This window comes from Melitaea cinxia, chromosome 9 (assembly GCF_905220565.1).
Source record: "Melitaea cinxia chromosome 9, ilMelCinx1.1, whole genome shotgun sequence".
NCBI classification, from domain to species: domain Eukaryota; kingdom Metazoa; phylum Arthropoda; class Insecta; order Lepidoptera; family Nymphalidae; genus Melitaea; species Melitaea cinxia.
The window spans coordinates 12,335,843-12,361,261 of NC_059402.1; the positions used below are offsets into that span (position 1 = coordinate 12,335,843).

The window sequence follows — 25,419 nt, forward strand, 5'->3', positions numbered from 1 at the left end:
AAGAATATTATTCGATATGACTACTACTTTTCCTAAAACTGACTACTTCATAAATATGAGTTTTTAGTTCCAAATACTTCATAATACTTCATTCAAGGTGACAAAAAAAGAAGCGATGGTCAATGGATATAATAAATATATATCATCTGCTTTACGAAAAGTTTTTTTCTGTTTTCGGAACGAAGTTCCTTACAGGCAGGCTTGACATTTGGCCGGGCGACCGAACTGAAAAAAACGTGATACTAAAACCGTAAGAAAAATATATGACGGAAATGACGTAATATCAGTCACATGACTGTATAATATGACGTTTGTTAAACTAAAATATTACTAGTAAACTTTTTTTTTAAATTATTTATGTAATTTTATACTGTCGACAAAAATAAATAAAGACTCATGTTATTTATTTTACTTAATAGTTTTAATTATTATTATTATTTTGTTTGATTTATTTTATTTTACGGTATTTGTTATTTTCTAAAATACTAAATTTCCTAAATACTTTTATGTACTTAATAAAAACCAATCAACAAAATTAAAAAAAAAAAAAAAAAAATCAAGAACTAGAAAATATAGTATATAAAATTCAACATTTTTTTTCAAATTGTGTTGCTTTTATACTATCCGAAGAAATTTCGTTCCTACCTGGTGTCTCATTACACCACATAATTTTTTTTATAAATAAAATTTATGTTTACATATTATACAGTTGCTGTTTACATTTTTCTTATTACGAAATTTTATAATATTATTCATTATTACAATTGACAAATTAAGAACTAAAAATGTAACCTTAATAATAATGGAATGGACAACGTTCAAAGTTTCACAATATAGATTATTCAAAATGAGCATTGAATATAATCGCTATTGTACAATCACTGCAGATTTATGGTACTGGTCATAATTAATACTACGAATCACTTTAATTGAATTACAATTGAAAACCATAGCCAGTGCAAAATAACGATATTTCCACGCAGATAGCTGCTGTTTGTTAAATTATAGACAATAATGGAAATCGTGCCCACGTTTGCTATAACAATGGTTTTGTCCGTGACATTTAGCTTATTCGGCCAAAACTATTGCTTCTATGCCTTGATTTTGACTATTTGCAGTCTTTTCGCTCTAAATACTCATGCAATTTGCTAATGTTTGACGTTATAAAAGGTATTCAAATGGGATGACATACCAAATATCTGGAGGTAGAGTACTTTCAATCAATATTAAAATGAGACCTATCCACTTAACGGCTTCAATTCAATCACATACATCGCAAATCTTCTATAACTCGTAGGCAATCAGCCGTGAGATCGCGCTATTTCCTCTGCATCCACACTGAGAGGTAATACGCCTATTACTCCTGACATAATGGTGCCTTGTGATTGGACAAATTCTGTAGTGAAAAATCGCTATATAAAGGTAACAATTTATTTTATGAACCAATGGATCGAGGAAGCTCTTTTGTAATACACACAATGCCTGAAAAAATGTAAACTTTTGAATACGTAACAATGTTCTATTAAATTAATTGTTGAAATATTACGTTAGGTTACAAATTATATGTTTATTTTATATAGATATAATGATAAATATGAACGTGATAAATGTAGCGGTAGATATTTATTAGTCATAGATTATGTATGATATCGACGGGCGCTCGATTCTCGTTTCTTGAATGAGCAAATAGACTTTTGATCGTTTCATTACACATGAAATATTATGAGAAAAATAGGGGCTTTGATAAAATAATAAAACAATATTTATTTGTAACATTCGGATTTAGTCAATTAAGAGCGTATAGAATTATTGTTAAAAACTATTTCATATTTTAGTATCTGCTTTTGCAGACATCAAAAATACTTTCAGCTTTTTCGACCTCCTCGAGGACCTCCCGTGACCATGGTTGCAGTAAAGTATACGAAACATCGAGTATCTAAAACAATTATAAAACGTGATGAAATCCGTAATTCGCGTAAACATTAGAAGAAAACATATCAAAAATATTACTTGAAACACATTTGCAAAACAAGTGGAAGTAGACTGCTGAAGAGACAGACAGAATGACCTTGGATTTTGGTCTAATGAAAAAAAAATAACTTTCTTTTTTCCCCATCGTGTCTCGGAGAGCAAGTCAAGCTATCCGTCGCGGTTGTTATCGTATACACCATAGTAAGGAATATATCCACCAACCCACAGTGGAGTAGCGTGGTGAATTAAGATTCGATCCTTCTCCTACATGGAGCAAGAGATCTATATTCCGTAAATGTAGAATTCGATACGGGAATGTTTTTTTTTTTTAAATCATTTGTAACATTAAGAAAAGCATGCATTACATTACGTTTACTTGCAAAAGCCCTTAGACTTGTCTACAAGTAACAGTCTCACACATTTTATATACCTACACATATATATTGCTATAACATTTAAAACTACAATAGTTACAAAAACACATTTATACTAAGCTTAGACAATTTTTGTTAAACAAAATTTTGCGTCTACCCTACTTATTAAAAATAGCTTCTCTTTTATTAATTAAACAATACTATCATCGGTATGGTCACAAAGACTATTAAAAAAACATACGGGTGTAAGCGAGATAGTTGTTGTTTTTATTTGCTCAGAGATAGGTAGGGCGCTTATTGAAAAAGTAGCGAATAACTAGTCTAAAGCATGTATGATATTTTATTGCGGAGTTTCTTGCCGATTCTTTTCTGTGGAATTTACAATTCGAATCGGATTCACTTTTAAAAATAATAATCACTTAAAAACTTTGAATTTGTAAGAGACGATCTGAAGGTGCTTTTGAAGCCTATTTGAATAAAGCTATTTTTTAACCGACTCCAAATAAGAAGGAGGTAGAGAAAGAAGAAGGTAGAGAAAGAAGAAGGTATATATATTATAAATGTATGTTCGGGGATAACTTCGTCGCTTATGATCCGATTTTGATAATTCTTTTTTTGTTGGAAAGAAGATATCCTAAGTGTGCTACTATGATAAGGAAACCAGGATTTGATGATAGGATCCCAGAGAAATCGAAGGAAACCCTCGAAAATCCGCATGACAGATTTTGATGATTTTTAATTTAGTAAAGCCGGTGTTTATCATGTGGTCACATTTAAATTTCATCAAGATCTGATTACAACTTTTGGAGTAGTCTTTGATAATGCGCATTTACTTGACTATTTTTTCGTCTACCTACGTTGTATTACTTGTCGATGTAATTGAAGTCGGTTTTTTTCGTTTGCATGCAAACACAATTATTCATTTTGATTTTATTACCATTAGTGTATAATGTATTTGTGTATGATTTTATTTCAATCAGCTTACCGTTATAAGTATAGGAAGGTTCAATCTTTTACAATTTCTATAAAATTGAGAAAATAAGCATTTTAATAATTATCGAAGTAATTGATTTTCTTGTTCACATTATTAATAAATTTGATTCCTCTGTTTTATTTGTTATTTGAAACCCGTATTCAACTTAGTTGACAGGTACACTAATGTTTTTTACTACATTGTTGCAATCAAACGTTCGCTTGAATGTAATTCTGTGAAAACTTTACGCGTCCGTTCTGAAGCCACTGTTTATATTCTTATACTAACAATGTCGCAGATTTTTCTGTCTTATCCCTTCTTGAAGACCGACACAATATTACATTGTGGATACAATAATAATAGTACAAAAATTAAACTGTGTCGCAAGTTCACCATCACAATATCCATCAGCTTCAAAAATTCAATCCAACTGACGTAAGGCACAGTAGGAACTATCCTGCTCAAAATCTGGACTAGCCAGAGTGGGAAAGTACCTCGAACTTACTGAAGATCACGGCTAAATAATACTGCTTTCAAGCAGTGTTCCTGTGTTGAGTAAGGTGATCTGAACTCCTGGGGGGATTTGGGGTAGTGTCGGTAATGCGCTTGCGATGCTTCTTATGTTGCGGGCGTTTATATGCTACGGTATTCGCTTATCATCAGGTTAGCCGTACGCTTCTTTGGTACACAATTTTTTTAAGTCGTTTAATAAAAAATAAAATAAAGTATTACATTAATAAAATACGGTCTATAACTTTTATGTGTATGTAGAACTGTTGGTGTTAACGGACACTTGAATAAACGGTTTTATGTTTGTAGAAATTTAGAGCGTTGATAAAACTTGTTCTCTTTTTAAATTTTATATTTCTGTCAATTTTTTATTAGATGTCAATCCTGAAAGTCATGGCAAATGCTTCACTTTCTAATCTAGTTTAAATTTTATTTTCCTGTGGTTTTTTAACTATAGAAATAAAACTTTTTCATCACAATGTTAAATATACATAACAATGAAGAGCTTGATGAAAAGACCGAAGAAGATGATGCAGAAGATACTGAGATACGATGGAGTAATTTGCTTTTTCTTCCATTCCATCCCATTTTCAGAGGCATTGTTATCTTCATGGTTGTGATAAAAACAATTCTTGTGAGTTTTTTTTTAATATATAAAAAACATTAATTTTTATCTCATATTTATAAATATTTTTTTTTTATAAAACAGTATTTGAAACTTTATTTGTGTAAAACTTTGTAAAAAAAAATATATTGACTAGCCCGTTGGTGTAGTTTGTAATGGCCCTGCTTTCTGTTCCGTGGGTTGCGGGTTCGATTCCCGCCTGAGTCTAGGAGTAATATTTGTATTTATTTATATGTATTATTTCTATGTATATTGATAAAAAAATATAAATTTATAACAGTCGGCTGTTACCTGTAACACAAGCATTAAGTTGTTTATCATAGGAGCAGACGACCGTGTGTGCATGTTATAAGATAATATATTTATTTATTTATTTATTATTCATATAAAAAATCAGTAAAAATCTTTGTAACTACTAATAATGTCAAACAAAAAAGTAGCGTAAAGGTAGCCGTATTTTTTTTTTCATTTAGGGTCCCATTCAATCCGTTTATCCCATTGTATATTGCTGGGAAACGATGGATGTAGTACCACTGTGGTCGTTTATTAAATTTCTGTATTTGTATTGTTGCGATCCTATATATGGCCTCGATACTTTTCTGCATATGCTTCACAGGTATTTTACTTCATTAAAACGTTTATCAAATTTTGATTTCCTTAAGTTCACAACATTTAAAACTGTATAAGATAAAGTTTAGTGGTTAAAAGTTTTTGATCGTATCGTACTTACGATACAATCAACTAGTCTCACTAAGACAATTGTACTATTATATAAATTAGATTTCTTGGGAAATCGTGTAAAATTGATGTTCTCTAAGAGTCAAAGTATACAAATTATTTTTATTTAGACAAGTCACCGAGGAAGCTATGAGGCGGCAATATTTACCAAAGCCGGCATTTTTGCTTTTCCTTGATATTTTGTCTTTAATACCTTTCTATCGGATTATGGCGGAAGAAGTTTGCGCACCAGTCTCCTTATGGCCAAATATACTTTCATTTAGCGAATTCCTTATGTAAGTTTTTTTAATTACTATTTATTTTGATCTATTACTATGCACAAATCAATATTAGTTATGTTTTTGTTCACAATCCATTTATTTAGTTTGGGGTAGACTAATTTAAATCTCATTATTCACCATGGTCATTAATCATTAAATTGAAGCTTAAAATTTCGTTTGATATTAGGTTTTATTAGTATACGTATATGCAAAACATCCTAAAAATATTTTTTTTCTTTCTTTTTCCCTTCATTAGCTATATTAAGACAAAAGCTAAGCAAAAGTAAAAGTACACTATTGATTTCAGTGTGTACAGAGTAGCACATGCCTTTTCTTTGATAACGACTCATAAATTTATAACAATAGTATTCGGTTTTACAATAATTTTGGCCATAGGCCTTAATTGCATTACTTCTTTTTTGCTTCTATTTACTACCTACGGTCTTTGTGAAAATTGTAGTGATGGAAATTATGATTGGCGGAGCTATGTCATTCATAAAGTAAGTTTTTTAAATAAAAAAATTAAATTAGTATGTCATTATTATCTGAATTTAACATAATTAATCATTAATTTTCAGTTGAATGAAACCGACCAATACTATAGTTCTTACATTTATGGATTTTCGGTAGCTTTTTCATATGTTGTTAATAAACAATACGATGAGATTAAACCTTCAACATTATTAGAATATGTAATTTTTAGTATAGTGGCGATTGGCGGGAATGTTTTACTTACATTTGTAGTGTTTCCAAAAATGGTTGCTGAAGCACTGATAAAATTTAGAAGGATAAACGTATATTATCCACAGGTAAAAAGAGTAGTAGAAGAAACCAAAAGACGTAATCCAACATCGAATGCTTACAAAGATGTTAAAAGTTTCTATGAGCTTATGTGGACAAAACGGAATGGTATAACTATGATACCTGAGGTGATAGCAGAGTTGCCTCGGTATTTAAGAATTGAGATTAGACAAGATTTAGTTTGGCCGGTCTACTATCACAGTCCAACTCTACGTAAAACTTCATCTCCTTTTAAGCGATGGCTAAGTGAATATGTTAGAATTGATTTTAAGCTTCCTGGTGAAAAATTCTTTGCTGGACCACATTGTCACTCGCATTTGTGTTACCTCAAATCTGGCATAGTCCAATTGTTTTCTTCAGATGATGGATCGACATCGTTAATTTCTATGACAAGTGGGACAATCTTTGGAGATATTAACTTCTTTCTTCCACCTTTGAAGAGAAAAGTATTCGTTCGTTGTTTGACATTTTGTGAAGTTTTATATGTAAGTCGTATAGATTTTCTAAATTCATTACATAAATATCCTGAAGATCGTCGTATGATAATGCATTTGACAAAAGACAGAATCAAACATGCTCGCACTTTGCACACGTGTAAGCAACACGTAAGGGGCTTAGATCGGACTGAAGATGAAGGTATCGCGTGGGTTAAACGACGTTGGTGGGAAATTTCTGACCTTATATCGAAATGTAAAAAGAAATCAAATAAGAAAGAGGGTGACAGGCTCGAACTACCAGCCGAAGAAACTGCGTATCATTGTGCAAAATATATTGGTCAGTTAGTTTTGTGTAGCGATATTCAACTACAAATGAAATCGATGTTCGCAAATGTTAAATTCCCTTGGATTTTCGTACCGGAGTCAACATTTGGTACTGTTTGGAAAAGAATTGTCATTACTACTGTTTTTTGCGTATTACTATTATATCCTCCGTATATCACTAGGCATAAAATACCTACATGGTTTAAATTTTTTCAATTTTGGACAGATATGATTTATATTTTTGATATTGTAGTATCACTTTTAACTTCTGTTGTGACAGGTGAAAATGTTACCGACAGTTTTGCTACAGTAATGTTCACTCGATGCAAAAGTACAAAATTTGTATTAGATGTACTATCCACTATTTGGATCGAAAATTTGACACTTATTTGTGGAGTACCTAAGTTATACACGGTATGTCAATTTAATCGACTGATCAAGATATACGTTTTATTCACTAAATGGGAAATAAAAAAGAAGCCGCTTTATGATGTATGTTATAAAATTGTCCTAATACAATTTTCATTCACCTACGTCACCAGTTATTTACTTTTCATACTTGATAGAAGTAATCCGAATTTGACAACATCTTATTTCTTTGGGGAAGTATTTTGTAAAAAAGAAGTAACGGATGATAAGTGTGATTTCGAAGGAGGTCATCCATTGAAAGTAGCTTTGGCGTGGTCTTTAGAATATCTATTCTACGAATATCTACCAAATACACTAGATGATATTTACGTGGCGATTTTAATAACTCATATTTCTTTTATAATATACGTTTATTGCAATACTAATTTGGTCGCATCACTATACCTAAAATATCGGGAGATATGTAATTATCAATATTTCGTATCCAATATTAAAAATCATTACACGCACCACAAAATTCATCCCGATCTACTCAAGCGCTTGAACAGATATTTAGTATGCCATTGGAAGTACTACAATGGAATGGACGTAATGCATCCAAACTTTTTGAAGAATGAACCTTATGATATTTACTGGAAAGTTCATGGCGAAGTTGCAGAAAGAGTAATACATGAATCAAGGGCATTTATATCAGCTGATCCAGCATTGATTAGAGAGTTAGCTTACAAGGGAAAATTTTTGGTCCTTCCTGCAAACTCTACCATTATTCTTTTTGGCTTGCAGTGCAAAAATGTGTCTTGGATTGTTCAAGTTAGTATGTCAACATTTTTTAGGAAAATGTTTTTTAACCGTTTTTTTTTTTCATTTAATTAGCTTTTATAATATTTAGGGCTCAGTTATGTGTGAATATCCTGATGAAAATGGTAACTTGGTAAAAAAAAACTATAATCCTGGTGAACTGCTCACGTCTTTTGGAGTATTTTTTGGTACAGTTTCATTGAGGACTCTCAGTGCCAACACGGAATGTGAAGTAAGTGTCACCACACAGCAAAACATAAGTTTTGATGTTGGAAGCTATCTTTAGATAGCGTTGTAAAAATAATTTTATATGATAACAAATGTTTTTTTATATATATTTTTTAGATTTTGTACATAAAAACACAAGATTTTAAAAATATACTGAAACACTATCCAAATGAATGGGCTCATATTCAGTATTGTGTTGAAGAATTTTCACCAAGTCTAGAAGTTATGGTCAATGATTACGTGGCGAAACATCAAAATGTATGTCACTTTTTGTTTTTAAGAGTAATAAAAGATTTAAAGCTAAAGTTAAATACAATTTAACTTGGAATGTATGTCTTCAATCGATTGAGCTGAAATTTTGTATTAACGTTTACTTTGATTGATAATGCATGATAAGCTATGTGACATCATTCAAAATCCAACATGGCAGAACACCGAAAATGGTCGAATAGTTATTTTAATGTAATCCTACAGTATGGCCATCTAATGTAAGATCTTGTTAAGAGTAATTCGTAAAATAAAGTTACGTCACTCTAAATCTAATATGGCGGACTACTAAAGATTTTGGACTAGTTATTTTTAATGCACTTCTACATATGGGTACTATTATATATGGGTATTAAATAAAAATACTTGCTGAGGGTAAGTGAAAAAATAAAGTGACATTACTCATAATTCAATATAGCAGACATCTAAAGATGGCGGGTTAAGTTTTTTTTGCTTTCCCACATTATGAGTAATAATTAAAAGAACTTGCTTAGGGTAACTCGAAAAAGTGATGTTAGTCTAAATCTTAGGGAATTTAAAAGTAAAGCTTATCTTTTAAAAAGTTTTTAACCGACTTCCAAAAAAGGAGGAGGTTCTCAATTCGACTGTATTTTTTTTTTTTTTTTTATGTATGTTACATCAGAACTTTTGACTGGGTGGAGCGATTTCGACAAATTTTCTTTTAATCGAAAGGCGGTGTGTGTCAATTGGTCCCATTTAAATTTATTTGAGATCTAACAACTACTTTTCGAGTTATATCTAATAATGCGTTTTTACTTGACGCTTTTTTCGTCGACCTACGTTGTATTATACCGCATAACTTTCTACTGGATGTACCGATTTTGATAATTCTTTTTTTGTTGAAAAAGAGATATCCCAAGTTTAGTACCATGATAATGGAACCAGGATCTGATGATGGGATCCTAGAGAAATCAAGGGAAACTCTTGAAAATTCGCAATTACTTTTTATTAGGTGTACCGATTTTAATGATTTTTAATTTAATCGAAAGCTGATGTTTATCATGTGGTCACATTTAAATTTCATCGAGATCTGATAACTAATTTTTGAGTAATCTTTGATAATGCGCTGTTACTTGACTATTTTTTCGTCGATCTACGTTGTATTACTCGTCGATGTAATTGAAGTCGGTTTTTTTTTTCGTTTGCGAGCAAACACAATTATTTATTTTAAATTTATTCTTAAAAATATCAGTAAAAACTAAACAAGTTTTGAATATGTTTATTATTTTAGTACCAGGATATACTAAGACGACAGGTATTCCATGCGCGGAAATCTGGGGTGACAATTCCTATAAAATCAGTAAAAAATCCGACTCCACTAGAAAAACCAGAAGTAGGAAACGCTTGCTTAAATCCAGAATCCAGGTATCTTTGTAATATCTTCTTATATATAAATATCGCTAGTAAATCGACATACAATAAAATAATTGAAATTGATAATAAATATATTTTTTTTGCAGTTTTGTGTGTTATTGGATGCTATTTCGCGCAATTGTTGTTCCGATATCCATATTTACAACAGCGATTCAGGGTCTCTATTTTTTTTTTATATTTTTTTTCATATTGTCCACAAACTAACATATATATATTATACATTAATTTTTTGAAGGTGGTAGTGGAGCCTGTTTCAGAGTGCCATTCGTTGTATTAGGTGAAGTGTGTAACGCCATTGCATTGATTGATATTATTATGAAAATATTTGTAAGTTGTAAACCATCATATCTTAAAAAAGTAATGTCGTGTCATATTTAATTTTAAAATACAGTTGTTTTTCTTATGATTATTATATTACAAATATTTTAACTGTTGGATATGATATAATGTTTTTTCTACTAATAACTGAAGGAGAACGAAAAGTAATCAATAATCTAGAATGTATAATAGAAAATAAGGATTTGATTTATCTATTACAGGTGGGTTATTATAATGATCGAGGCTTACTAATTACAAGCTTACCTAAAACTATGAAGCACTATATGAGCCGCGGATTCATATTTGACCTGATCGGATGTTTACCATGCTACAAGATTTTCAACTTATTCACCACTAATACCATCAACGAAAACGATGGGATGCTAATTAACACATTGAGTAAATTCGCTCATTTGTACTTACTCATGGGTTATTTCAATTATGTAGCTGACGTGCCGAACGTCAATTTCGCATATGTAATGGTTAGTTATAATTTTTTTATTGCATACAATGTTGCTAAAACTTATTTATTTTAATTTTTTTATCGTAGATATTCAAGTGGCTCGTTGTTTCTCTATTGGTAATGGTGGGATCGGGTCATTACTTTGTTGCCCAGTGTATAGATTTCAAATGGGACTCTAAGGGAAATCTGGAGAGTATGTCACGTCGAAATCATTGCTGGTTGCCAAATTATCTCCCACTGGCTGAAAAACCGACTTTATATCAATTACATATGGTATAGTACTAAGAATGAATGTATTGTACAAAGTATATTAATATAGAATTATTAAAAAAAAAAAAACTTTAGGAATAGATTTTTTATACGTTTATATTTGTTTAATATATAAATGAGAGAAAGACGGGATTTCAATAATTTGATCAAGATTTGGAAAAAATCCTATACGCTGATTTATCGATACATCATAAGTTTGAAAGTCAGTCAGTTCAGCCTAGTGCAATCCACTACTGGTCATATGCTTCCCCAACTTCACGCCAATCATCCCGGTTTTCCCCAATCCTCATCCAGCCTCTACCGGCAATCTTACGTGGCTTGTCGGTCCAGCGACCTGGAGGATGTCCCACACTGGGTTTGCCAAGACGCGGTCTCCACTCCAGGACACGTCTGTTTTAGCGGTCATTAGTCCTGCTACACAGGTGACAAGCTCTCTGTCAGCTAATTATGTGGACAGTGTCGGTTATTTTCGTTTCTCACAGATAGTCTCAATCCTGTCTTTGAAAAAAAAACCCAAAGTATAGCTCGTTCCGTTAACATGATGAGCGACTTTAAACTTGTGGACTAGGCACTTCGTCAATGTCCACGTCTCGGCACCGTATGTTGAAACAAACATACAGGACGCATTGCTCGAAATCTTCAAGTATTGAAGAATGTTCTCAATGTAGGTTTAATTATTTAGCTGTAAAAATATAGAATTTTATATATGTTTTCAACTTTCTAGGTTTATGCTGAAAGTCTAAACCTTGCTCAGTGTGGTTTTATGAGATTTAATCTGGGAAAGTTTCAAATAAATCGCGAATACCTTGGCGTTGGATTTTTACTTTTCCTTCTCGGATTTATGTTTTGGTACGATACATATTTTAAAATACAAATCAAATAATGTATAGCCAGTGTAGTGCTGCAAATATTTATTTATATTTTCTATTATCTATTTATTTGGAGTTATAATTTTTTTATTGTTTTTGAAATTAATAATACATATGTTTTTGAATCAATAATGCACTGGGGCTGGATCAAGTATCTGCAATTTATTTTTATATGAACTAATTAATCTGACTGTCATCATCGTCATTAACTTTACCTTAATCATCTTATATCATGAGCGATGACAACAAAAGTTGGATGAATTTATGAACTTTCCTTAGTATTTTAATTCGTAATTGTAAGTTAATTTTATATAACGAACGTACTGTTGTAAATATTTATTTGATTTTTTACTTTAATAAAAAAAAAACTAAATTTATACATGAACGAGTTTTCAAGCAACATTATTTTATTCAGGTATGTGATGTGTTACTCACTAACACTGTTAGTGTTGAACTACCGCGGTAACACGCTATTTCAACATGGAGTAAACCAATTGAAAAGATTTTTGAAAGCGGAGAGAGTTGATGACAAACTCATAAAACGAGCGGTAGCTCATTTTAGATACTGGTGGTTAAGGTGATCATTTATAAGATATCGTAAAACATTTTTCAAAATGCTTTAGACTTTTTATAGTTAAGATGACTAAATCTTATTTTACAATTAAGTTACCATAATTTTGGTCGGTGGACTCACGTCTGCATTAGGGATACTAAGATAGCATAATTAGTTTTCTTAATGTAGTAGATCACTGACAAAAATAAAAATCGGAATAACAAAAGCGTGGGCATTATAAGCCTGTGGACATAACTTTATATAAAAAAAACAACTTATTTTACAAGACTATTGTCATTAAAATGTGTCGCTGTCTTTTTTGATTAAGTCGGATTTTTGATTAAGCATCAACGATGAAAGCACACCAATTCATTTTTGAACCATGTAATAAGGAAGTTACATTTCAGGACTAAAGGAATAAATATACAGACCTTAATGCAAGAACGCATCGGTGTTATATTTAGACAGGATTTAAGCTACTACTTCTTTAAAAAGTTAGTATCATATTATCAAAATTAAAATTTGAACAATTAACGTATTAAACACTTTGTACACGACCAAGTTTGTTTGACAAATTTGCCGATTTAACTTTACATTTTCATAGTACAACAGCATGTGCGATAAATTTTATAAAAATTTGATACAGTATGTTCATTTATATACATTTATCGTTCTTTAACTGGCATGTAGTTTGATAAACAAAGCTGGACATCTCCAACCAAAGCACTTAAATCAAACACCGCATAGGTACACCGCACGTGGACTATTTGCATTTTGCATACGCGTCAAACGTCAAGTCGCATGCTAACAAATCAATCAAAATTTAGTGTAGGAAGTAGAATGGACGATTTTAGAGCGGATTAAAAATAGAAATAAAAAAATAGTTTATACGTATATTTTTTTTATTATCTATACTAAGTTGGCAATCAAGCGTACAGCCAACCTGATGGTAAAGCGTTTACCGTAGCCTATAGTGACCTTCGACAAAAGGACCATCTTAAACGCGCTGCTGACTCTCCTTAAGAGATCTGGCTATCTAACTAGACTAACCAGTTGGCGCAGTTTGTAGTGACCCTGCTTTCCATTCGATTCCCGCCCCGAGTCCGGGTGTAAAATATATATTTATTTATATATGTATTATTTATAAGTATGTTTATCGAAAAAAAAAATATGTAGCTATACCAGTCGACTGTTACCTATAACACAAGCATTAAGTTTTAGGAACAGACGATCGCGAGTGTACTGTGTAGATATTTATTTATTATTATTATTAAGTCACAAAAGGAACACAACATTTCCCCCAGTAGAGCTGCTCTATATTTTGAGCTAGATATTTGCTGATGGGGTCCTACCTTAACACTCTTTTTAATGTTACGATCAGGACAGTGGAAGCCGCTGATACTCTTTTGGGAGGTGGTTCGACAGTTGAAAGGGATTTGGCTAGTGCAGCTACCCAAATCTATTTTCTCCCAAATGAAATTATTGTCAGGGAAATGGACCTCACTCCGTATGTTTTCATTGTTCATCGAGGAAAGATTATGGTTAGACAAAATGATAATGACGTAATGCTTTTATCAAAGGTTTGTGTCCTAATATTACTTTAAATTTTTTTCAGCAGAGCGTTGGACTGTAAGAGATAGAAAGAGTAAATGTGAGAGAAAAAGTAAGAGTAAGAGAGAGAGAGAGAGAGAGAGAGAGAGAGAGAGAGAGAAAGAGAGATAGAGAGAGAAAGACTTATTAATATCATTCGTTGACCACGTTGAAGTTTAAGATTGATTACAAACTGAGATCTATATAAATTTAGACTTTGTTTATGTTACTTTTTATAGGGTTCTATGTTTGGCCAGTTAGACAAATCAACACCAAGACCTCTGCGTATTTCAGCTGTATCTACTGAATACGCTGATCTTCTACAAATACCTATAAAAGAATTTCAGGATATCATAGACGAAAAGGTAAAGCTGGTTATTTAATTTCAATTAGCATTTGCTCTTTGATACAAATTATTTATTTAAACAGAAACGTAAGGTCAAAAAGATAATCTTTAGCTTAGACAAGTGCTTAAATGAAATATTTTTTGACAATAATAAAATGAGCAACAATTTGACTATAGGGTAGGAATAATATTGCTAAAAATCCTCAAGCCAATAACGACTATATGTGTCTTAAAAAAGCTGTATTTGAGAATCCATACAACACTGTTAAATATTTGCTACGACGACGTAAAGCGATTAAACTTCCTGTAAGTATTTGTTTTCTTTATTTTTCAATATTGTTCTTTCGTAGTTTTTCATTGTACTCGTATGTTTAGTTCTACTGATTGTTTTATATAAGATGGATTGGTGCATTGATCACAGTAACACATTGTTATATTATCGGGTTCAATCTTAGCACTCAAAAATGTTTGTGTTGGTCATATATATGTTTTAATTCTTGTTTATTAGTGGTATTTATGGTTCTATTGTGTATGTTTCCAATTCCATATCTTCGACACATCATATTATCTGGGCTATCCAGTTTGAAGCAATCATTATATAGGCAGGAACATTATATTACTTTAATGTTACCAAGTTACTTTTTTCTTACAGTGGATGAAAGAAAGATTAAAGGCAAGATCTGGTACTTGGTACTCTCGTTGTCTGTATTTCACTTGGTTTGTCGGTCCAGTAGCTACAGCTGTTCTAACTTTTATTATTTTAACCATTCCTAATGGAATCTTTCATTTTAATGTGGCTCTTTTCTATATGTTTACGATTTTCGATATCGTTCACGTTTTGCATATTATTATGGACTTTTATTCGGTGAGTATTTTGTTGACATTTATATTTACTATTTTTTTTAAATCATTATTATTTTTTTTACCGTGCGGTTACGGCCGTAAAGTATATAGCCACCCCCTCTCTTCTCGTGGGTGTCGTAAGAGGCGACTAAGGGATAACACAGTTCCACTACCGCCTTGGAACTTATAAGGTCGACTGATGGCGAAATAACCATCTAACTGCTGGCTTTGAAACACACAGGCCGAAGACGGGCAGCAGCGTCTTCGGTGCGACAAAGCCAGCCCTTCGGTCACCAACCCGCCTGCCCAGCGTGGTGACTATGGGCACACAACACACATGAGTTCACAAGATTTTTGGCTCGAACTTGTGGAGGCCTACGTCCAGCAGTGGACTGCAATAGGCTGAAGTGATGATTATGAGTGATGATTAATTTTTTTGTAATTTTTATAATAGATTTAAGTACAAACAGTTGTTGGTAATTATCATATGATAGTTATCATTATGCTAATTTATAAATAGAAATTTTAAATAGTATTTAATGTTTTCAAACAATTCTTTGAACAGGTTTTTAAGTAATGTCAGAGAGAAATTACTAATAAATTGTTTACAGTTGGGTCAGTTAAAGTTATTACTATGTCTACTCGAATGGATATTTTAATTATTATTTTTACAAATTATCTTGTTATTATGATAGTCAGTATATAATGATTGGACTTAAATAAATAAATTCATTAGATTCCTAGCATTAAACAACACTATAAACTTATATCTAATATATAAAATTCTCGTGTCGCGGTGTTTGTAGTTAAACTCCTCCGAAACGGCTTGACCGATTCTCATGAAATTTTGTGTGCATATCGGGTATATCTGAGAATCGAACAACGTCTATTTTTCATCCCCCTAAGTTATAGGGGGGGGGGGTAAGAGGGTTAATAAAATATTATGAAATTTTGTGTGCATATCGGGTAGGTCTGAGAATCGGCCAACATCTATTTTTCATTCCCCAACGTTATAAGGGGGGGGGGGGGGATTGAGAAGATTAATAAAATATATGGCAAACCAACGTTTGCGGGGTCAGCTAGTTATTAGTGAAAATTCCAATATGTTTTTCTTTCCTTTCAGACAGAACTACTTGTCATTGACGATAATTGCGTAGATGTAACTATACGATGGGGTATATTAAAGAAGTGGCAATTTTATATGGATTTTGTATCTCTCGTAGTCCCTTTAGTTAGTTATGTAACTAAACGTCGACGTTTTACTTTACTAAGACTCTTAAGACTTCGTCTATTATACGATTTTCATGAGCACTTTTGTAAGGGATTTCAGGTGTTAATTGTTTTATTCTTTTTTTTTTTACTACAATTATCTAAACATTGTGCTATTTTATAGCCTAAAATTTTTGCAATAACTGAAAAGATGGTCTTAAAAAAAATTGGTACCAGATTGTTGTTGTAAAGTATCAATGTTGATTGGTAAATCTTTAATTTTACTCTAACGAATTATGGCGAAAAATTCAGTGTTCTAGTAAGAACAGTATTATCCATTTTATGCTGATTGATCTCCGATTCGATTTCGGTTACATTCAACTTTACAATGATATATGGGTGGTTCTGTGCTGACTTAATTTGTAATTGTGTTGTACACATTTTATTTTCAATTATTAAAAATGAAGTAAATATTGCGTTCTAAGTTCTTAATTTCTCTTTCGAAATAAGACAAATTTTCATAAGTTATTTTTAGCGTCATGTATGGGTAACCGTTTTATTTTATTTCAGAGTACTATCGCTCCGATAGTATTAAAGTTTACGACAGTGCTTCTTTTGCTTCACTGTATGACTTGTGGCTGGATACGAGTAGCGTGTCGAAGTTAGTAATGATAAAATTTTATTGGAGCTTATTATTATGTTATCGAAGGGTGCGTTCTTTGCTGTTTAATTCAAATTCTCGATAAAAGATATCGCCATAAGCTAAAAATTCCAACTTTTGTTTTAAATATAATCTTTGTCTAACTTTCTAATAACAACCTTTTTATGAAATAAAAATTCCAAAAATTCGATGAGCACAATTAATTTCAAGTTAAATCGCTACATAGTATAAAACAAAGTCGCTTCCCGCTGTCTGTATGTTTAGGTCTTTAAAAATACGCAACGGATTTTGATACGGTTTTCTTTCGTAAATAGAGTGATTCCAGAGGAAGGTTTTAATGTATAATACCTGCATAATATAGTAGAGGAACACTGATAGATTTAGAGGTTTCTAATGTAATGTCGTAAATAAATACATTTTTTGCGTATTAAATTGCACGTATTTGTTTTGTATTTTATATTTAGTATCAGCATAACACCCGTGCAAAGCCGGGGCGGATCACTAGTTTAAATATAAACAAATCCCTAATTCGTTCAAAGAAAATGAAAGAAGTCATGAAGCATAATAAGGAAAAGTTTCATTCGTTCTCATCATTTAGTCTAACTAAAAGTTTTCATATCGTTCTAGGCAGCGAATTTCCTTTAGAATTACCGGTTATACCACAACATGTAAATGCGAGTATTGATTACTCTGAGTGGACGTCCCCGAGTCTTAGGAAAGAAGGTGAAGCTTTTGTTTGTTTTATTTATTTTTGACTTGTTTTATTTGACAGGACTTTCAGTTATATTATTTTATTCTCGATATTAATGCTTTTTGTTTATTTCTATACATATGACATTAATATTATTTATATATTTACAATTCACCAACCCGCCTGCCCAGCGTGGTGACTATGGGCAAAACACATGACTTCACGTTATTTTTGGTGTGAACTTGTGGAGGCCTATGTCCAGCAGTGGACTGTATAGGCTGTAATGATGATGATGATGATTTACAATTAATTTAGTTTTTATTTCGACGTCCAGGATGTGCTCGAATAACAAGAAATTATATTGACAACGACAAAATTACATTTAGCTTTTTGGTCCCTATAAATTGGATGGCCGATTACATTGTTGCCATGTTGTATATTATTATTATTTATACACATACTGAAGTCGATGTTGTGAGTATCGATAAAATGTTTTATTGAAGTAAAACTTCTACACTTGATTTGATGAGTAAGCTGGAGAATGCATGATAAGAGCGTTACGAAAAGCGTGATCGGGCGAGGTGAACGGAAGTTAAGAGGGAGATTTAAGTTAGCGAAGATCGAAATAGAGAGAGTTATATTTCTTATATTACTGTAGGGGCAGCTAAAGATGTCTTACTTCAGGCGTGTGGTCTGAACCACGCTCGTTTTTTTCTGTTTAAGCTATTATGAATTTTTTTTAAAGATTAATTTTAGTAAAATTAAAACACTATGAATTTTTCGTGAATTATTTCTTTACATACTAAAGTAGATATATAACATTTTTTATCCATTATACAGATGGGTGAATATCTTGTCTAGTTCGTATCTGCTACTCATATTAACTACTAAGCTGCGTGGCTACGGTATTATAGAATATACCCCACCCCCTCTCTTCCCGTGGTTGTCGTAAGACGCGACTAAGGGATAACACAGTTCTGCTACCACCTTGGAACTTAGAAAGCCGACCGGTGGTGGGATAGCCGTCCAACTGTTGACTTTGAAACACACAGGCCGAAGACGGGCAGCAGCGTCTTCGGTGCGACAAAGCCAGCCCTGCGGTCACCAACCCGCCTGCCCAGCGTGGCGATGGAGTTCACTCCATTTTTGGCGCGAACCTGTGGAGGCCTACGTCCAGCAGTGGATTGTATTAGACTGAAGTGATGAAAAATGTATAATTTCTGAATTTATTCGTAGGATTAAAAGATCGACCATACTTATCAAAAAAATAGCAAAAAGCTCTCTTCACTTATCTCTTGTATTAGTTTTTATATATTTCGTTTTAGGTTGTCGCTTTAACTTTGAAGCAAATTTACTACAAACTATTTGTCAACTTCATAGTGTATCCTACAGAGATATGGATACTCAGTGTAGCTATAAGCGCTGTTTATACGAAATTTCGAGAACTATACGCGTACGACTACGACGTCAATGTACTAATTACTTCTTTACGAGATAGTGGTTTGTCACCAACACTATTGGAGTCTGTAAGGGAATACACTAAGCAGCTTTGGCAGAGGCAGAGGGGTAATGTGTGATTGTAATTTATTATTGAAAACGTTTTTGTAGACGGAATTAAGTATTTATGTCTACCACTTTGATTGGGACTGTAACATCCCACTGCTGGGCATGGGTCTCTTCCTCCATATAGGAGAAGGGCCCTACCACTAAAAGAAATGAAATCATTTATTTCACTAGTAGGTAAAGATACTTAGAAAAAAAAACAACCAGCAAACTGGCAACAACAACTTAAAAATTAAAAAAAAATGCTGCGTTATAACATTAGGTACTATAATCTTAGTCTACACATCTGTTAATTCACAGTAGGGCACCGTGGTGGATTAAGCTATAATCCTTCTCCTACATGGAGAAAGAGGGCTAGGCCCAGCGTGTTACACGCAGAATCGTTACTATAATATTATAATTATACTGGGTATTATGCACAATTTCTGTTATTAACTAGCTGCCCGGACAAACTTCGTTCTGTCAATAGTTAATAGTAAAATTAAATTTGTCCACGCAATTTTTAATATATATTTTTTTTAAATATTAAAACCTTCCGTGGGCCTTAAGGAACATACAAAAAAATAAATTAGCCGAATTGCTCGAGCCATTCTCGAGTTATGCGCTTAGCGAAATTCATTTTTATATATATAGATGTAGAACATAACTGCATAAAGACTGTTATTATAATATTAAAACTTAACAGATGCCATAAATCTTTGTCTCGTACCGCCTTGGTTCTGTCGGATACATTCATCCTTACATACCTAACATACTTAGACAGTGCCTTTGTTTTGTGACCATCCAGCATATTTAAACGCGTTTCACAAATATCATTGAATATACTTACAATATCGGAAGGTGTTGTCAGAAGATTTTTAATGTGTTCCAAATTTACTAGATAAATTTCAAATAAAGAAAATAGTTACAGGGTATAAAACCTCATGGCTTACATGATCGACGGTATTCAGAAATATCTAGAAATGTGATTATATTAACGTGTATTTCGCTTCTATTTTTATTAATAGACTAGCTAAACCGGCGACTTCTTCCGCGTGTAATTTAACAAAAAACTGATTGTTCAGTTCCCAGAGTTATAAAATAAATAAATTTCTGTAATGAAAGTAGCCCAAGTTACTCCTTATTACATTAACTATCTGTCAGTGAAAGTCCCGTCAAAATCGGTCCCGCCATTTCAAAGATTAGCCGGAACAAACAGACAGACATACAAAAATTGTAAAAAATGCTATTTTGGTATATGTGCAGTGTATACATCCATATGAATTTAGTAAAAAGCGGTTATTTTAATATTACAAATAGACACTCCAATTTTATTAATTTGTATGGATAATTGAACTGTAGTTTAAATCGAAAACGTATACAAATTAAATAGAAGAATAATTAATCCATCCTTTTACCGTGTAAATTTTTAGGAAATTGGCTACCAGAGCTAGCTCAGCAAGCTCCCGAATGCCTTCGCGAAGATCTTCTCGGATCTTTGTACATACATCACCTCCACACGGCGCCATTGTTCCGCGACCTGCCGGAGTATTTCAATCGGCAGTTAGTTGCCAGGTTGAAGAGAGTCGTTATTTTTCCTGGTAAGTGTATGGTAATTAAGTTTGCATTAAATAATCGAATGAATACTTTTTATTTTTACGGGACTTACTGCTGTTTTCGATTTCACGAGTTATCCGCGATGGCGTTCAAAAAAAAAAAATCAATATCGGTAAGTCCCTTAGAAAAATACTGTTTTTATTGTTCGTGAAAGTCCAAAAACATACATATATATATATATATATATATATATATATATATATATATATTACTCAACGGCCCCTAGTAGGATTATTTCCTGTCTCGGGTGTCCAGAAATACACAAAATACACAAGCACAAATGCCTAGACCACGGAAAACATGTGTATGGCTAATACAAATGTTTGTCATGTGCGAGGATCGAATTCGCAACCGCTAGCGCAACAGCCACAAACCAGTGCTGTGTGTGTTACGCTACGCGTAGTAGTAATTGAATGAATTAATGATTTGATTCATTAATTTAATTAGTGTATCAAAATAATCACTGTTAAGTAATTTGAACAACAATAAATATTTGTATGTATTTTTTTGTCTGTATTTCGACGGGTGCAAAGTAAAAAAAGTTAACTACAATTTTGAGATTTTTTTTTATTGCAGTAACTAACTAAAAACTTTATATTTTACAACATGGCAAAATAAAAAATACAAATATCGCCTCATTTCTTGTACTTTTGTCAAGTAAAAGAAGACAACTACTGCTGTTTTGTAAAATTACACGACGTACATGCGTTCAACTACCGCCTGGCCGCTTTTACGCAGTCCGCGCGAGGGGCGCACGTTCATTCCTATTGTGTCATCAGTCAGATGTCATGTACTTCGCCGGCCGGCAACAATGTTTGTTTGTTTTGCCTTTTTACGTATTAAGGTTTGTGTGAAAGTGTTATCATAATAATAAACCATTTGAATAGATCACAATAGACATGGAAAGACGTTTTTGGAAATTTTTGGAATTGGAAAAGTCATACTTATAAATATATGAAACATCTTTGTTAACGACCAAGTGGTAGTTAACTCAGTTGTCATATTTTTAAGCACAATGTAGAGGCGGACAACTGCAATATCTCGTAAATTAAACATAATTAGATGAACTGAAATATACAATTGTTTGTCTTTCTAAAAAATATAGCAGTAATGAAAATTTCAACAAATTTGGTTTGAAATTGACAAAATGGGAGCACTTTTTCCTATTTTGCGCTCTCCTGAAAAGTTTCTGTTTTGTATATAACTCTTTTTACTTTGCACCCGTCGATTTTTCATAATCACATATAAAACCTTCCATAAGCAGTACCATTAAAATATTACGAATTCCTTACAATTATCTTACGATTAGAACAAATATTTACCGAAGATATTTTATAAATTAATTTTTACATTATTATTTTTAAATAAATTAATATTACAGTTCGTTAAGTACTTAGTAGTAACTACAATAGCAAATTGTACCTACTAAACAAAATATAATAATTGTATTTTCTCGCAAACGAAAAAAACCGACTTCAATTACATCGACAAGTAATACAATGTAAATAGACGAAACAAATTAAAAAACGTACTAGTCGTCACTACGATTTTCGAGAGTTTCCCTCGATTCCTATGGGATCCCATCATCAGATCCTAGTTTCCTTATCATGGTACTACACTTGGTATATCTCCTTTCCAACAAAGACAGAAATATTAAAATCGGTTCATAAACGAAGAACTTATCTCCGAACATACATAAAATATACAATCGAATTGAATAACTTCCTCCTTTTTGAAGTCAGTTAAAAAATACTCAACTCTAACAACGTATTATTCCTCATCTTGTCAACTTTGTTCTCTCAAAAACAATTATAACTTAATATTAATGTAATTCAGTATACGGAAATAAGTCTTTTTAATAATTTATGAGTAAACAGCATTAGTATATCCCTCGCACATCAATAATGTAACGCCTAATGTTGTTTAAGGTAAATACATCGTTCAAGAAGGCGATATATTTTCATTAATGTGCTTTATTCATGAAGGCGAAGTTGAAAAATGGTACACCGATAAGAAGTAAGACGTGACATTCCTAATTGTTATTTTCGATTTCTATCAATTATTTGATAAAAAGAAACAATATTTAATATATATTGTAGGTTATAGTAAGAAAATAATAAATTTCTAAGCAGTATCATGTAGCAAAACAATGTTTTTAATAGAAAAGCATCCGTAGCTCGGTTATGTAGCTTTTACAATTAGACATTTGATGTAACATTATTATTATTATCTTCTAAGGGTCACTCCACCTGTTTCATATATAATAGATACATATAATACCTATACGACGACCGCTCTGGTGTAATGCGTGTGTCGTGTCGGCGGAGCCCAAGCACCGACGGTCGATATATAGATATATGTTGCCGGTCTAGTTGTTAGTTGAGCAACGAAGAATATAGCCACCGCCTCTCTTCTCGTGGGTGTCGTAAGAGGCGACTAAGGGATAACACAGTTCCACTACCACTTTGAAACTAAAAAAGCCTACCGATGGCGACCTACCTATGCAACTGCTGGATTTGAAATACACAGGACGAAGACGGGCAGCAGCGTCTTCGATGCGACAAACCCAGCCCTGCAGTCTCGAACTCGCCTGCCCAGCGTAGTTAGTGACTGGGTAAAACACACGAGTTCACGACATTTTTGTTGTAAACTTGTGGAGGCCTATGTCCAGCAGTGGACTGTATAGGCTGTAATGATGATGTTGCCCATGATAAACATCAGCTTTCGATTAACTTAAAAAGCATTAAAATCGGTACATTCAGTAAAAAGTTATGCGTTATGTTTTCCTCGATTTCTCTGAGATCCCATCATCAGATCCTGGTTTCTTTATCATGGTACCACACCAGGGATATCCCATTTCCAACAAAAAAAAAAGAATTATCAAAATCGGTTCATAAACGACGAAGTTATCTCCGAACATGCGAAAAATATTTACGCTTCAGCCTGTAATATCCCATTACTGGGCATAGGCCTCTTTCCCCATGTAGGAGAAGGATCAGAGCTTAAAAATAAAATATTTATATATATATATGGTCAAATTGAGTAACCTCCTCCTTTTTTTGAAGTCGGTTAGTAAATTGAAATTTGACTTTCGAGTGTCTATGTATTAAAATAAATAAAACAGCTATCTTTCTGATCATTCTATTCTTCTACATATCGCTATCATATTTTTCTACATATATATTCACTTATTAAATAATTTACGGATTGTTTTTGTGCTTGAAATTATTATTTTTTTACTTCCAACATCACTCAAATAATTTTAACAATGTTATCTCTGTTACAATAGAAATGAATTATTATTTCCAAAAACCAATCTCACATTGAACGTTACAGCGGAGAAAGAAAAATGCTGTCAGTTTTAAACACAAACGGTTATTTTGGGTTGTTACCGGGACTATTTCCAAACACTCCGTTTCAATTTTCATATTTCTCCCGAACGGTAAAATTCTTTTACTATTTTTTAATTGTACCGAGCAGATATTGAAACTATGAGATTTGGCTGCTAGTTTGATTTGGTATATGTTACAAACTTCATTTGTAACTGACTTGTTGCTTATTTTTGCTATCTGTTGAGTAGAACTGGTGAATGGATACGTTCAAATTTTATTTAATATGTAACATAGGGTAGTAAATTGATGTGTTATGAGGTCAGAAATAATAATAATAATAATAATAATAAACTTTATTGTACACCAAAAACAGAAATAATACATATCAAAGAAAGAAAGAAAATATTGACAATATATTCATTAGGTACAAAGGGCGGCCCTATCGCTAAAAAGCGATCTCTTCCAGGCAACCTTAGGGCAAAGGAAATGGTCTAGCGTCAGCGTAAATATAAATATCTCTGTTTATTGAGAAACAGTATTATTATTATTTTTTCTTAAATTATATATTTTTTATATTATAATAATTTTTTGCTCATGTAATAATCTTATTTATAAATAAAAATTAATTGCCGAAATGTAATATTTTCTTATGATAGTTTTTCATTTAGTTACCAGTTCAGCTAGTCCATAATATTGCAACTGATCTTGTAATCGTTGATCTTTCACTTGTCTGTCTTTCTTTTATTATATCTTATTCATTTATTTCTTTTTTCTTACTATTAATGTTATATTAATTTTCAATTAAAATTTTATTTTCAATTATTATGATTTTCAGGTGGTGGATATAGTATTTTTACGAAATAGAGATTGGCAAGACTTACTGGAAGGTTACCCGGACGTGCGGGATAAGTTATTTGCTGCAGCGAGACTGTATAAGAAGGAGGTTCAGTATTATGTTTAGCTCTTACTTAGAAATGCTATCATTTTAAATACTAGAAATGTCACATTTGATATTTATTTAGTTTACTGAGTAAATACGCGAAAA

General features: G+C 32.3%; 1 protein-coding gene across 1 annotated transcript; it reads left to right on the forward strand.

The window, feature by feature from the left end:
• Window positions 1-654: 654 nt before the first annotated feature.
• LOC123656152 lies at window positions 655-25,419 on the forward strand (the record flags this gene model as incomplete). The annotated part of the gene is made up of 28 exons (XM_045591860.1): window positions 655-668; window positions 4,348-4,462; window positions 4,927-5,069; window positions 5,302-5,466; window positions 5,759-5,951; window positions 6,030-8,192; window positions 8,272-8,412; window positions 8,526-8,666; window positions 9,928-10,061; window positions 10,157-10,227; window positions 10,306-10,397; window positions 10,610-10,870; window positions 10,939-11,124; window positions 11,846-11,970; window positions 12,406-12,567; window positions 12,951-13,037; window positions 13,925-14,123; window positions 14,373-14,498; window positions 14,657-14,785; window positions 16,446-16,652; window positions 17,102-17,192; window positions 17,820-17,915; window positions 18,218-18,357; window positions 19,209-19,449; window positions 20,859-21,034; window positions 22,979-23,058; window positions 24,379-24,484; window positions 25,210-25,419. Coding segments are annotated over 28 exons (5,910 nt in total), but the record flags the coding sequence as incomplete, so codon positions are not given.